Source organism: Ictalurus furcatus, chromosome 9 (assembly GCF_023375685.1).
Source record: "Ictalurus furcatus strain D&B chromosome 9, Billie_1.0, whole genome shotgun sequence".
Taxonomy (NCBI): Eukaryota; Metazoa; Chordata; class Actinopteri; order Siluriformes; family Ictaluridae; genus Ictalurus; species Ictalurus furcatus.
The window spans coordinates 14744074-14759752 of NC_071263.1; the positions used below are offsets into that span (position 1 = coordinate 14744074).

The 15679-nt window shown below is 38.5% G+C and overlaps 1 protein-coding gene across 2 annotated transcripts in view; it reads left to right on the forward strand.

The window, feature by feature from the left end:
- eml5 (EMAP like 5) overlaps positions 1-15679 on the forward strand; it is a 58283-nt gene that overhangs the window by 40750 nt on the left and 1854 nt on the right. Inside the window, exons 25-43 of one of the 2 annotated variants that reach the window (XM_053632355.1) lie at positions 216-392; positions 601-802; positions 1072-1198; positions 3713-3727; positions 4302-4310; positions 5215-5293; positions 5717-5846; positions 5947-6045; positions 7148-7168; positions 8388-8561; positions 8635-8843; positions 9253-9410; positions 9703-9817; positions 10515-10703; positions 10894-11066; positions 11611-11773; positions 11994-12097; positions 12761-12914; positions 14651-14751. In XM_053632355.1, the coding sequence (XP_053488330.1) occupies positions 216-392; positions 601-802; positions 1072-1198; positions 3713-3727; positions 4302-4310; positions 5215-5293; positions 5717-5846; positions 5947-6045; positions 7148-7168; positions 8388-8561; positions 8635-8843; positions 9253-9410; positions 9703-9817; positions 10515-10703; positions 10894-11066; positions 11611-11773; positions 11994-12097; positions 12761-12914; positions 14651-14751 (2399 nt within the window). Of the gene's footprint in view, positions 1-215; positions 393-600; positions 803-1071; positions 1199-3712; positions 3728-4301; positions 4311-5214; positions 5294-5716; positions 5847-5946; positions 6046-7147; positions 7169-8387; positions 8562-8634; positions 8844-9252; positions 9411-9702; positions 9818-10514; positions 10704-10893; positions 11067-11610; positions 11774-11993; positions 12098-12760; positions 12915-14650; positions 14752-15679 lie in introns of those variants that run through there. The other variant, XM_053632354.1, reaches the window with a different exon arrangement.

Consider the following 15679-nt stretch of genomic DNA (forward strand, 5'->3'; position numbering starts at 1 on the left):
GTTACTGTAACTTGCTCGTATCTCAGGTCTAAATGGAGTAAGGGCACTCATAAGGGCAAGAACATGGCCCACTTTTCATTTGTGTGGGACTAAATTTGGAGACAAGGAATTGGGCTGCACTTAAGATCACTAGTGCATTATCACAGGAACTTACCTCGCTGGCTTGTGATTGTGAAAGCCTTCAATTTGAATCTCTGTGCTGTGTCTATGTCTAGGTGGAGAAGATTGAGTGGAGCACATGGACATGTGTGTTGGGGAGCTCCTGTGAGGGCATCTGGCCAGTGGTTAGTGAGGTTACCGAGGTAACCACAGCATGTCTTAGCAACGACAAACAGGTGCTGGCAACAGGCGATGACCTTGGATATGTCAAGCTTTTCAGGTATCCTGTTAAGGTAAGAATGAGTCATGTCAAATAAAATACTGGGGAGGTTCTGGATTATTTGGTTGAATAAAACTTATTTTTATACAGATCAGCTAATGTTTTAGGTTTGATTATCAAGCAACAGTTTTGTTTCTATTGTAAAACTTCATTTTGCTTTACTTTATGTATTTGCCTTGATGATCACTTAATTGTGTTAAATGTTCTCTAATATTAATCAGGGAAAATATGCGAAGTTCAAGCGATATGTGGCCCACAGCACCCACGTGACCAACGTGCGCTGGACACATGATGATTCTCGGCTGGTGACGGTGGGTGGAGCCGACACGTCTCTGATGATTTGGAGCCACGACACTGAGGGCTGTCGGGAGGTGCACCAGTGCGATAGTGAGGAATCCGACATCGAGAGTGAGGATGATGGGGGTGAGAGAAGCACACTAAATTCTATATGTTGTAGTTGCCTATAGATATATAGATATCAAAGATATAATTAGAATATTATCCTCTTAATTTTTGTTTAAAAAAAAAACAACATTCCATACAGCATGCTCAAAAGATACAGTCATATTGCTGATTGACATTCTAAGCTTGTCACTCTCTAAAAAATAGGAGCACATTTTGTAATACTAAATTATTCTTATAGTTTAAAGGGTCATCTCATTTTCTGCTCTCTGTCTTTTGGCTCCTTGCAGGGTACGATAGTGATGTGACTCGAGAGAATGAGATCAACTATGTAATCAAGGCCTTATCTACCAATATGAGACCCATGGCAGGGGTCAAGCCACACCTACAGCAAAAAGAGCCTTCAGCAGATGAAAGGTATGTCAGGAGAGGCATTTTTCAGTTGAAGTTGCTAATGTGAAAGTTTTTGTACATCCCTATCTTCAAAACCTCAGATACGTTATATATAGACAACACTCAGTACGTTTACATGGACAACAATAATCCGATATTAACCCGATTAAGACAATACTCTGATTAAGAAACTACCATGTAAACAGCCATTTTTAATTACCTTAATCAGATTAAAGTCATACTCGAAGTAAACACAAATGGAGTTAAGACATGTGGAGTATTCCTGTTTTAGTCGCATTATCGACGTGCATTACAGATATGTAAACACCTTAATCACATTATTAACGTCGTGTGAGAGTTTTTACCGCATTTTGCGACAGGACATGATCACACACGGCAGTGCTCAACCGTTTTACGGCAAACAAGAGAGCACGGCTGCGTCCGAAACTGCGTACTTGCCTACTATAGGCCTATAGTAGGCGAAATACATGTATCTCGGCTACTATAGAGTAGGTAAGTACACAGTTTGGGACGCAGCCCACGGCTTGAAGCAGTCGTCAATTTGCACGTACAGCATGACAAATAATTAACCGCACTTGAAGCATTTGTAAAAAAAAATTTATAAAAACATCCAAAACTGTATACGGTACCTTAACGAAGATGAACTGTATGTTGATACGTGAAATTCTGGAGGAAACGTTGAATGGCGTGGCGCGGTGATGTAATGACGTGTGCTGTTAATCGATCTATGTTCTATAACATGTAAAACGGGAACATAAAAGGAATATTCATGTAAACACCTTAATCACAATATTATTTTACTCAGAATAAGGTCAATAATTGGATTACTGCTGTCCATGTAAACGTAGTCACTGTCTTGACTCAAGTTTTCCTTTTTACTATAATTATTGCGGTATACACTCACCAGCCACTTTAACAGGAACACCTGTACCCCTGCTTTTTCATACAATTATCCAATCAGCCAATCATGTGGCAGCAGAGCAATGCCAAGACCAGGCAGTGTTTCCAGTCTTCCAGTTTCCTGTGCCTCAGACTCCACTTCTTGGCTGACAGGAGTAGAAACCAGTGTGGTCGGTTAAAGTGCATTGTGTGTTCTGAGATGCTTGACTGCTCACCATGGTTGTAAAGAGTGATTATTTGAATTATTGTAGACTTCCTGTCAGCTTGAACCAGTCAGGCTCTATTTTCTTCTAACCACTCTCACCAACAAGGCATTTCCACCCACAGAATTGTTGCTCAGTTGAGGTTTTTTCTCTTTCTCACCATTAAACTCTAGATACTGTAGTGCATGAAAATCCCAGGAGTTCAGCAGTTTCTGAGATACTTATACCAACTTGTCTGGCACCAACAAGTATGCCACAGTATAAATCAACAGGATCATATTTTTCCCACATTCTGGTGTTTGATATGAATATTAATTAATTGAAGGCATGATTTTATGCATTGCACTGCTGCTACATGAATGACTTATAATTGATAACCGGTACACAGGTTACATGGATAAAGATGGATAAAGTGTAGAATCTTAATACATGTACCTGTTTCTAGTCTCAGACTTTTTGTAGCCAGGGATCCCTTTAACTGTAAAATAAATTCCAGTACAGATTTATCTCAAGAACATGATTTAAATGTGTACAATAATATTTTGTCTATTTATTGGAGCCATAGAGCTTTTTATTCTTGAACACATTAGTTGATTGTTAGTTGATTAGTTGAAGATGATTTGGAAGTTTGGATTAAACCCAAGGGACCAATCAAATCACCTAATAAATATAAGAACTCAATATAATGTAATGACTTTGATAACGGTGGGTTCTGATTTCAATCACTGTATCTAATTTTTTTTAATCCTTTCATGCATAATGGTCACTACAGTGGACAGCTATTCAAAAGACATTTTCTTACTATTGCAAACTGCATAACACCCACTAGAATGGACAATAATTCTTCATTTGAACGCATGCAGTCCACTGGAGTGGACACTTCAAAAACTTTTTGAAAAATGTATGTAAAAGTAAAATGAAGGTAAAATGATTTTTTATGCCTAAAGAACTGTAAAAACACACAGAGACATTGATTTATCTCATTAAGAGTTCATGTAACAGAGGTGATTTTACTGCACACCAGTCTCCACTGCTGTCAGGTTCTCCAAAGACCACTGACCAGCAGCACTGTAAAAATTTTTCAGTGACAGCAATAAATCGTGTAGTCATTATTTGATATTTGGCTAAGAACAGGTTGTATTTCAGCATCACCCTTTACCCCTCTTTTCTGAAATGAAAAATCAGATTCGTTTTAAAGCTGAAAATAGATGCACATCAGAGAATTGATCAGTTGTTTAGTTGACTTTAATTAAAGGATGTTTTGTCACTGAAAGTCATTTTAATGACCAAGAATATTGCTTCATGGGGAGCACATTGTCTTTGAGTAATTTAGCATCCTGGTGTCTTTCTCTTCCTCTCATCCTCACTTCTATGTCTGTCTCTACTTTGCACTCTTTCCTGTCACCACATGAAGGCAGGGGGTAGTCAGGTAAGAAGAACTGCTGAAGAAAAGAAATGTTTCAGTTGTGCTTTGTGAATATTGTGAGTATCTGTGAATATATACAGCTTTCCTTTTCCATCAAAAGAAGTGCAAGCTGGTTTTAGATGCAATAGCAGCAAGGGATTTCGGTCCCTCAGTTGAATACATGACACTTTATTGCTGTATTGCTGTCTTTCTTCTTACTTTCAATACATCTCACTTCTGATCATTTCAACAAGACTTTTGTGTACTTTGGCTCTAATCACATACTGTACTTGCTCCACATGCTGCATAACCTTATTTGAAGTATAAATAAATCATTTCATTTTTCAGGGTATGTTATGCCTCTTGCATTGCCGGCTCTGAGAAATTGTGTTTCAGACCACGTGCTACTGGCTTTACATAATCACTGCTGTCACTAAGAAAATTGATTAAGTTCATGGGGGTGTGGGCTCTGTGTTGTGTATTTTGTGGTCTCAGTGTCCCTGTGTTGTGTTCTTTCAATCTGGTGCTCTTGCCTGACAACTGTGATAAGAGACAGTGGTTCTAATGTGTACGTTTCTCTGTAAATGCTTCCATGAAGGGGCTCAAGGTAAGCCTAGTTCATCTCACTCTGCACCAGTCACATGATCATTCTAAATTCTTATAATATTTCATATTAGATAGCCTAATATTATAATGTGATGTGTCTAAACTAAATGAGGATATGCCAGATATTGTCCTTTGGTACAGTGCTGAGAAAAAGTATATATTAAAAGTGTATATAGTCATTTCTTCTGTTTTTGTGTATATCTCATACTAAATTGTTTCAGAAATTAAAACAAAATCTAAGATAAAACAAAGGCAACCTGAGTAAACACAAACTACAGTTTTTAAATGATAATGTTATTTATTGAAGCAAAAAAGTTCTCCAATACCAACTGGATCTGTGTGAAAATGTATTTGCCCCCATAGTTACTAATTCCTCAAACCTGTGAAACTGAATTCATAATGGGGTTCAGCTGGATTAGACACAACCAGGCTTGATTACTGCAAGCCCTGTTCAATCAAATCAACATCAGACAATGATCCAAAGCATAGGAGTAAGTCCTAGTCCTAGAAGTAAGTGAAAGACTGATCTCCAGTTATTGGAAGCGTTTGGTTGCAGTTATTGCTGCTAAATGTGGCACAACCAGATTAGAATAGGTTTAATGGGGCAAATAGTTTTCCACATGGGTTATAGGTGTTGGATAACAATTTTTTTTTTGCTTCAAAAAAACAATAACTAAATACAAACTATATTGTGTGTTTACTCAGGTTGCCTTTGTTTTATGTTGTATTTCGTTTGAACATCTAAAACTATTTAGTATGAGATACACACAAAAACAGAAGAAATCAGGATAGGGGCAAATACTTTTTCACAGCACTGTACATCTTAACCCACAGCCAATTGTTTAGAACTGTTGTCTGCTAGTCCTACATTTATCCCTTTGTGTTTGTGCTTGATTTGGGCACAGACCCCCAGTAAGCAGGGCTTTACCAGTACCAGAGAAACTGCAAACCAACAATGTGGGCAAGAAGAAAAGGCCCATTGAGGTAAATAACATGTAAAGCAACATATCTTGCAAAATATAGTAAACTAGTAGAGTGTGTCATGAGTATCTGAAGAAATAAATAGTGCTTAAATCAAGTAACAGTTTTTATCATGTAATAATGCTAATAAAATTTTATATTAGTTTATGGTCTTGTGGTCATATTTTAGCTCTTTTACAGAAAGTGCTCCAGTGACAATATTCTAAAGATTTACAGACATGGATATCACAAGCTGTGAGTGTGTGGTCTCACAGCCCTGAGGAAGAGACATTAGCCTCACTCATCTTGTTAACCTTCCTTAATTCAATTGCAGTACGGTTATTCTCCGCCTGTCCTCTCCCATCCTGCAAATGGACTCTTTTAACCTCTCTGCCATTTCCATGGAGATGACCTCTGACTCTAACCCGTATTTGACTCTTAACGCAGGACCTGGTGCTAGAACTGGTGTTTGGTTACCGGGGCAACGACTGCCGGAACAATGTGCATTACCTAAACGAGGGGGCGGATATCATCTACCACACAGCTTCAGTCGGAATCGTCCTTAACTTAACGACAGGTACGTTCTTAAAAGAGGTCGCCATGTAAAATGAGCGAATGGATCTGGACATGGGATTTTTGGGGTGCAATATAGGCTGTGATCTTTGTGTTTCCTTTAGCATGCCAGAGTTTCTATGTGGAACACAATGATGACATTTTGTGCCTCACCATTAATCAACACCCCAAGTTCCCCAATGTGGTGGCAACTGGCCAAGTAGGTATGTTTGTGAGACTGTCCTTTATTTTCCAGGATAATGTCAGTGACTTTACACAGGAACTTCCACACATCATTGACACACCAATCTCTCTGCAGCTTTTTGCTGAATCCAAAATGTTTTTACAATTTAGTCAACACAGATGTTAAATTGTGTTGACTAAATTGTAAAAACATTAATTTAGGTATTTTTTTTCTGATACAATTTGATTGTTTTAGTAATGCTTTATTGTTTCTAACTATAATAACTAGAGATGCACCGATGTATCGGCCGATAAAGGCTATTTTTTACGCTATGGGCCATCGGCTGATAGTTTAAAAACATCCGATGATCAGTGCCGATTATATCCTGTCAATCAAAAGAGGGCGGGAAAACACATCAATTTTGTGCTGTGTGTAAAGATGATGTCTCTTGTGTGGAATGATGACAAAACTGCAGTTTGTAATCTCTGTAATCTCTGTACTGCTAAATTTTACGCCGGAAGTGAGCAGAAGTGAAGCAGGAGTTTCGGAGTCTAGTCTATTTTTTTATTTTTTTATTTTCTGCCGCGCTGCTCGATTACAGCACCAGTACACCGTTGAAAGATTTAAATGAGGATGAATTCACAAAAAAGTATATATTGCACAGAAAAATATATTTGTAGAGTAGTATATTTCATATCCAGTTAATGTTAATATATATTATATATTACCAGTTTGATGTTCAGTGATGAAGTAGAAATGCTTTTGTTTGTGGTGAGTGAATGTGAAGCCTAACAGGAGCGTTTTTTAGAATTTAGAATATGAGACCAATTACTGTGAAACAACTTGTTGAAATGGAAAGAATAAAGTTTTTATTTGCATTTCTTTCAGAATTGTGGAATTAATTGTTATTCATTTAAAAGAAGGTATAAAAGGCAGAACTATCGGTATCGACTGATATCACTCTGAATAATCGGTTATCGGTATCGGCTGAGAAAATTTAGTATCGGTGCATCTCTAATAATGAGTATTATGCTACATTTTAATTAATTTTGCTGTATTATTTTTTGAAATATGTCTGCCTATAAGGTTTATATCTAGTAGGCCTAATACATATGTTCTTTAACCATTTTGAAATGTTGCAGGTGATGCTGGTGATATGTCAGGTAAGACATTTTATTCACTGTTCTAAACATGTACTGTGACTGTTCATAGAGCTCCGGTTAGGCAGTGCTGTTAGTTTGGCACTGCAGAATGAATCTGTGACAATGTCATTACGCACCTTCACCATGCTGTCTGTTGGTGAACTCATAAAATTTCCTATGCTGTCAAAAAGTACTTTAAAGATGATGATGAAATATCATTACCCTACTCCATTGTGCTTAACTATGAATTTGGATACGTGATTTTTGGTGTTGTGATGCACGACGAGGCAGATTATTTATCTAGTGCAGGGTTGGATTAGCGCTAGTTTTCTCTAGAGCTCTGCCCTCTACTGACTCCAAACAAATTGGACACTTTTACACGCTCCAGACAAACTTGCTGGTTTCCCATATAGACATATATTTTTCAAAATATATAATGATTGAAAGATTGAAAGTTAAGATATACATTATTTTATCAATGCATCATATATCATCACCGCAGTATTATAAGGTTATCGCTGGCATTTTTGTTGAAAGTTATACTTAATAACATCATTACTATTCTACGGTAGTGGCGTGTTTTTCATTTAAAAACAAATTTTGTGTAACATTTTTAAATAAAATATAAAATTTCATTTCCAAACTGGGATGAGCTTTATCGTTATCCAATCATCATTCAGGAAGGATACACAACAGTGGCAGCCATATCCAATCAGTATCCATGGTTTATTTACACTCTGACAGAAGAGCACAAGTAGAGAGCTCTGGAGAAAGAAATTTATTTTATATTTGCTCTATGGGTTTAATAAAAAAGGAAGTGTATGTGTTAAAGCGTATTAGAAAGGCATCGAAAAAACTTATTGTAGTTAGTTGCTAATGTCAGATATCACTGGTGTTAAGAACCACCATGTAAAGTCATTACTAACATTATAATATGTGTTGTACTTTATTTTAATATGACTGGAAAGTTAAGTAAAATATGTTATTTAAAAACAACTTAGTACAATAATACAATGTTGTTAGTACAGTAGTAGAATTAGTATAATATCTTGCATTTTCTTGCATAGCCTGAATGTTACTTCAGTTGTTTTACTGACCATTAAAGGATCAGTGGCTTATAGCCTGTTGTAAGATATTGACTTTTAAGCCTGTTTTAAGAATTTTATTTAAGGGTTAATAAAGTCTAGTCTAATTGTGTCACAAATTTAGACCAAACCAAATTTTTCTACCTGCTCCTCAGCCACATCTCCTTCCATCCATGTGTGGGATGCCATGAACAAGCAGACTCTTTCTGTGCTGCGCAGCTATCACTCCCGGGGCATCTGCTCGGTCAGCTTCAGTGCCACTGGCAAGCTGCTCCTCTCTGTCGGCCTGGACCCTGAGCACACTATCACCATCTGGAAGTGGCAGGAAGGTATGTCGACTCTTTTCATCCTCTCCTTGAATCATTCCTTTACAGCATTACCTACTCTGTTATCGTTCCCAAGGTGCCAAAGTGGCCAGTCACTCTGGCCACACAAAGCGGATCTTTGTGGCCGAGTTTCGGCCGGACTCGGACACTCAGTTTGTGTCTGTGGGCATAAAGCATGTGCGCTTCTGGACGCTCGCAGGCCGGGCTCTGCTCAGCAAGAAAGGAGTGCTCAGCTCTATCGAGGATGCCCGCATGCAGACCATGCTCTCTGTGGCATTCGGAGCTGTAAGTATATCTCATTATACTTACCCACTCAGCGTCTGCAGGACTGGGTTTGTTTCCTGTTAGTGAAAGAAGAGGCTTGTGCAAGAGCCACAAACTAATCTAATACCATATACTGTTGTAAACACGGTGTATTTCTGTATTACTATGCTAAGAATGGTGTCTCTAACTTGATGAACTAGAAGTGAACTAGAAAAAACGTGTTCTGCTGTGGATGGACTAGACTAGAACATTGTGTAGAAAATGTAGCAATGTAGCAGTTGTTAACAATGAAAAAAAAACGTACATGCAGACATCATTGTGTACATTGCTGAAATTGCCAGAAAATGATCGATAGTGAAAAGTGCCATGTTTGTGCTGTTCTCTCTTGCGTAGAGGTCACTAGATTAGTGCAGATTTGTTTTCTTTTCAGAATAACTTGACATTTACAGGTACCATTAGTGGAGATGTGTGTGTATGGAAGGAACACGTTCTAGTACGAATTGTGGCCAAGGCACACACTGGTCCTGTCTTCACCATGTACACCACGCTGCGAGACGGCCTCATCGTCACAGGTGGCAAGGAGCGACCGTGAGTCACCGTCCTCTTTCACTTCACACTTGCAATGCTGTTACAGTGTTTTGTTTGGTTTTTTACACCACTAAAGATCCTCTGGTTTTATGTTGTGGGTTCAAGACTGTATTATTGTTTGATCTGTTGGACTTGTAAGGTTTTTTTTTTAGAAATGTAAAAATTAGACAAGTTGTGTACTGCAGAACAGTTCTAAAATGATTCATAGTTAGAAAGACAGCTCTGTGTGTGTGTGTGTGTGTGTGTGTGTGTGTGTGTGTGTGTGTGTGTGTGTGTGCACTGCCACCTTTAGGTCTAAGGAGGGTGGTGCGCTGAAATTGTGGGATCAGGAGCTGAAGCGCTGCAGGGCTTTTAGACTGGAGACTGGTCAGATCATCGACTGTGTGCGTTCTGTCTGCAGAGGCAAGGTACTACAGACTGTGATGTGCATTACATGTTTACTACAGGGTAAAAGTCTTGTTTGTAGGAACATTTGTTTGTAAACAAATACATATATATATATATATATATATATATATATATATATATATATATATATATATATATAAATATATGTGTGTGTGTGTATATACATATATATATATATATATATATATATATATATATATATATATATATATATATATATATATATATATATATATATTTCAGAAGGTCAGTAGAATGTGAGAGCTTTTTTTTCTTATAATGCATTACTGCAAACCTAAGAAATTAAGTATGTAATACTAAACCAAATATTTTCATAGTTTTCATAGTATTAGCCAATATTCATCGGATTGATCCAACTCATCGAAAGCCACAGTCATGATGGGGGTAGTGTCCTGTGTTCAGTGTGAGATCCGTGTGTGTCAATATCACACAATTTCCTGCCATGTTTCAGTGGATCAAAAGAATATGGCATATCAAATCCAGTACCATTGTATTCCTATTAGAGAGATCTGGCTCAAAGCGTATTTCACAGGCTTTGAGTGTGTGTTGGTGTTTTTGACCAAATACTTAAATATTCATTCTCAAACCACCATATACATATATTGAATGGAGACTCAAAAAATGTCCTGCCATTGCGCTTCCTTAATAATTTTGTCGTTCTGTTGTCTTGTTTAGGGTAAAATCCTTGTGGGGACACGGAATGCAGAGATCATTGAGGTTGGGGAGAAGAATGCAGCGTGTAACATCCTGGTGAACGGCCACATGGACGGCCCTATCTGGGGACTGGGAGCTCACCCTACACGAGACGTCTTTCTGTCTGCTGCAGAGGACGGCACAGTACGCCTCTGGGACATTCCTGAGAGGGTAACAACTTCAGACAGTCACATGTGCACACACACACATACACGCCCTCAAAGCGTCTACTTAATCAAATGCAGTGTGAGCTCATTAGAATGCAGTACCTTTGATACAGCACCACATACTGAGAAGATTTCAGCAAAATGTCATCCACAGTTAACACTAATAGTGCTGTACTCCTATGGGCCAAAAACAGAAGATGCTGAATAAGGTGAACCTGGGCCATCCTGCACGCACTGTCAGCTACAGTCCTGAGGGCGATATGGTGGCGATCGGCATGAAGAACGGAGAGTTCATCATCCTCCTTGTAACGTCCCTGAAGATCTGGGGCAAAAAGAGAGATCGCCGCACTGCCATCCAGGATATCAGGTTGGACTTGAGCTCCTATAAGACAGTAGGAACATTTGCACTTGAAGATACATTGGCCAATATTTTATTAGTCCTTACTATTTCAAATAACGTTGCGTGAACCGTACACTTGAGAAAACAGTGGATTTCCTGGCTGTGTTTAATTCCCTCCTGTCAGTTATGTTACAAACATGCCCCTTCTTTAATACTCAGAAACACAAACACAGCCGTGTTACACAGACAGCACAAGACATGACCTGCTGTGGAAAAGCATAATAAATAAAACAATAAATAAATCAAACGGAATTCTTAAAGTTGCTTCCTAGGCCTTTCATACCATTTTTGCATAATTTTATTTGGCATGTCAGTGATTTGCATGTTTCTTTCTAACTTTGTACCTAAAGCTGTGCAAGTAGATTGAGCTTATGAAAAGCTAATTGCTATAGTTTTTTGTTGTTGTTGTTGTTGTTTACCTTGTAAACTAAACTCTCCTCACTGCATCTTTAAAGGAAAGTGTCATGTGTATTTAAGTGAGGTGACCGCAACCCTCTGCGCTCCTCAACAGGTTCAGTCCAGATTCACGCTACCTTGCTGTCGGCTCCAGTGAGAACGCCGTAGATTTCTACGACCTGACCGTGGGACCTCAGCTGAACCGTATTAACTGCTGCAGAGACATCCCGAGCTTTGTCATTCAGATGGACTTTTCTGCTGATAGCTGTTATATACAGGTACACCCTAATGTGTGTGTGTGCACATTTAATAGATTTGTTTCTGCTATGCTGTGCGCAGTCTTGGTTCAACATTTTCTTACATTCCCAGACAGAATTCCCAACAGACATTGTTGGGTGTCTCATTTGTCTTCCTTTGTAATTAAACTATGCCACAGAGGAATAAAACTTACATGCTCTTCTTTAAAGTATGTTTATTTTCCTGTGTTGCATCCTGTAGTTGTCCACTGGGGCGTACAAACGGATGGTTTATGAAGTGCCTTATGGAAAGCAGGTCACAGAGCAGGCAGTCATAGACAGAATCACCTGGGCCACCTGGACAAGGTAACTCACAGAACACTGCAGTGCTCTCGTTTCAGTAAACAAATGACTGCTCCATTCCCGCCCTTGCCCTGTGTGCACGGAGCTTGTATGTCCTCCCTGTGCTTTGGGGTTTCCTCCGGGTACACTGGTTTCCTTCCCCAGTCCAAAGACTTGCATTGTAGGTTGATTGCCATTTCTAAATAGTCTGTAGTTTGTGAGTGTGTGTGTGAATGTGCCCTGTCCAGGGTGTCCCCCGAGACCCCTGGGAGTCCTCCAGGCTCCCACACGACCCCGTGTAGGATAAGTCGTACAGAAAATGGATGGATGGAATGATTGCTGCCTCACTTATATTTAAAACGTGACTGTGGACTTTTATTCGCGCTACAGTGTTATAGTATTCAGACAGCATTCAGACACAGTTTTGATCAGAGAGCTGTGTTGCACCCTGATTGAACAATCCAGACCCAGAATTACATCACGTCTCTTCCTCCAGTCTGTAATCCCTTTGGAAAGCCTGGTCTGGAATTTCAAGTCAGTTTCAGACTTTTATATTTTCAAATTGATTAACCAGCAGCAGGTGTTACATCATAGACCTAGAAGCAAATGTATGCACTTTCAGTTCACATAGTACACATCATGTTCACTCTAAGGCTTGTTGTGTTGTTTTTCTCCGTCTGTGTGTAGTGTTCTGGGGGATGAGGTGGTGGGAATCTGGTCCCGCAACACAGATAAAGCTGACGTAACGTGCGCCTGTGTTTCCCATTCCGGCCTCAACGTGGTCACAGGTGATGACTTTGGGATGGTAAAGCTGTTCGACTTTCCATGTCCAGAAAAATTTGTAAGTTTTTCTTTTTCATTTTTATTTTTTATTATTTTTATATATATATATATATATATATATATATATATATATATATATATATTAGGGCTGCAACTAACGATTATTTTCATAATCGATTAGTTGGTTGAATATTTTTTCGATTAATAGGATGGGGTGGGGCAAATTATCAGTGCAAAACCAAAACTTTACACAACTGTTTGTCCAACACAGAAAAGAACCCAATACACACACACACACACAATATAAACTAAAATAAATTTCTATATATAATTTATTTTATTCGTTTATTTTAGTTTATATTGTATATAAGTATTTATGCGTTATTTTTTCTGGATGCACAAAAAGCACTGAATTAAACTACAGTCCTAAATTAATAATAAAAACTCACTTTCACTGCACCTTGTGGTTGATGTTACTCACTGCCTTTAGACATAATATTTTACTTGTTTACTTTTGATCATAGTGTTTTAATTAGACATTACAGATCTTACTTGTGCACGCACTCTGTATCAGCGCGTCTACACCGCGCGTGATCAGCAACGCGGCCTCGTTACTAACAAATATCGTTATAATAAATGACAGAATTTACACTGCAAGCGCACAAATACAGCATATAATCACAATAAACTTAAATTAAACTAAACTTTTTAAGCAACTTGCACCAGTTTCCCCTGCCCCTTACACACAGTGGGGCATTTTGGATATAAACATGTTTGTGCTCGTGCAGCACTGTTTGATCTCCGCAGTGTTACAATATAAAATGCTCCCTGCCTTAGAGGACTTTCTTCCTCAGTCATGTGACGATTTTGGCTCCGTCTGATGGTGACTGAGGTCATGTTGGGAATAAAAGGTAACGCTGACAGAAAGTAAACTGAAGAAAGTCACTGTCCGTGAATCTGGGTGTCTGCTAATGCTAGTGTGCGTATGACATCATGCGCCGTTGCCTAGGAAGTGGCTTATAGTTCCGGTTATTAAAAGAAAACCGCTAGTGTTATATTTGAGATGATATTACCTTTCTAAAATCCACACACTAGACGGTAGAGTACTTAATTTGGGACACAACTTTAGTATTTAGTCTCCGAAGCGTGTTTTCAGAAGGGCAGTAACTCCCTAGTAAATCTCGCCAGTGCCGCGCGCAGACCAACTAATCGATAATGAGATTCGTTGACAACGATTTTCATATTCGATTATTAGCGATTTTTTCGATTAGTTGTTGCAGCTCTAATATATATATATATATATATATATATATATATATATATATATATATATATTATAATAATTGTTGAAAATGCCTGTGAATTATGGGGAGCTGTTTGAGCAACCAAATTCAGTGGCAGTATGAATAAATGCTCGTGGAATTTTCTTGTAAATGATTGTCTTGATTAAAGTGCTTAATCTTTTCAACAATTCATTAGATAAGAGTAATTACAATTACATGTATTACATGCGATAGAAATTACTGAAGCAACAATTAGCCTAGATGAAATGTAGAAGTTAACAAAAACCCCACAAGAATAGGGAAATATGAAAATACTTCCCTGATGATTATCGTCATACTACTGCTCCACACAGGACCTTCAGAATGTAGTCTTGATTGTCTGAATACTTGTTTTTGAAGATGCTGAAACTACTAGCGCACCCTACACCACCATTCTCCACACAATGCACGCAATTTCTGTGAATGTGAAAAGGATGCTTCTTAACAGAACCCCCTGTTTTTTTTCCCTCAGGCCAAACACAAGCGCTTTCTAGGCCACTCGGCCCATGTGACCAACATCCGCTTTACCAACGGGGACCGGTTTGTCATCAGTGCTGGAGGTGACGATAGAAGGTACTTAGCAACATTGATATTTATTTCTTGTGGTTTTAGTTCCTGTTCTCCGCAGACATTTCACTTCTGCCTGTTTGGCCAAGAGTCTTGTGATGGAAGATCAGAGTGGAAACTGATGTACTGTACAAACACTCCCTTTGTTGTAGAGTGAGATCAGATTAGAGATGAATATCAGAATCAGAATCTCTTTAATAGCCTCGATGATTTATATACAGGAATGCGTCTCGGTCTTGTACACAAAACAAAACAAATATGAATATTAGCACTGTATTCCTTTTCTTTAAAGTGCACCTATTATGGTTTTTCAAATATTACCTTTCATGTAGTGTGTTATAGAGCTGTTTTGAATGTAAAAACGTCTGCAAAGTTTCAAAAATCAAAGTGTACGACAAACGGGTTTATTGACTCCCAAAAGAAGGAACCGATTCTGAACAGCTGAAATGAGTCGTTAGTAATTCCAGACTTTACTTACTGTACAAACCTACATAGGTTTGTAACAAAAAACCCTTCCTCTGGTCTTCATTGACTGCTCGCTGACATCGGTAGACCAATCACAACAGACTGGGACGTCTGACCAATCAGAGCAGAGCATGCTCTCTGAAAGGAGGAGTTTAGAATGAATCCTTTAGAGCGGATCATTTTGAGTTGTTTGTGACACTGGGGGGAAAAAAGGGTAATGCTGCAGTTTAAATTATTCGCACAATAAAGTGCTTTTTTGACCTTGGATGCATGTAAATCTATTGTCTGAGACCTTTAAAACAAAATTAGGCATGTTTCAAAACCATAATAGGTGCGCTTTAAATATATCGGTACATTTCGGTTATATTTTGGATGAGGAAAAAGGACTGATTCCCTGTCGAAATGGAAGAAGATAATGCTGCATGTTACGGTTTGTAAGGATTTCATTTCTAACCTGTCCTATCTTCTG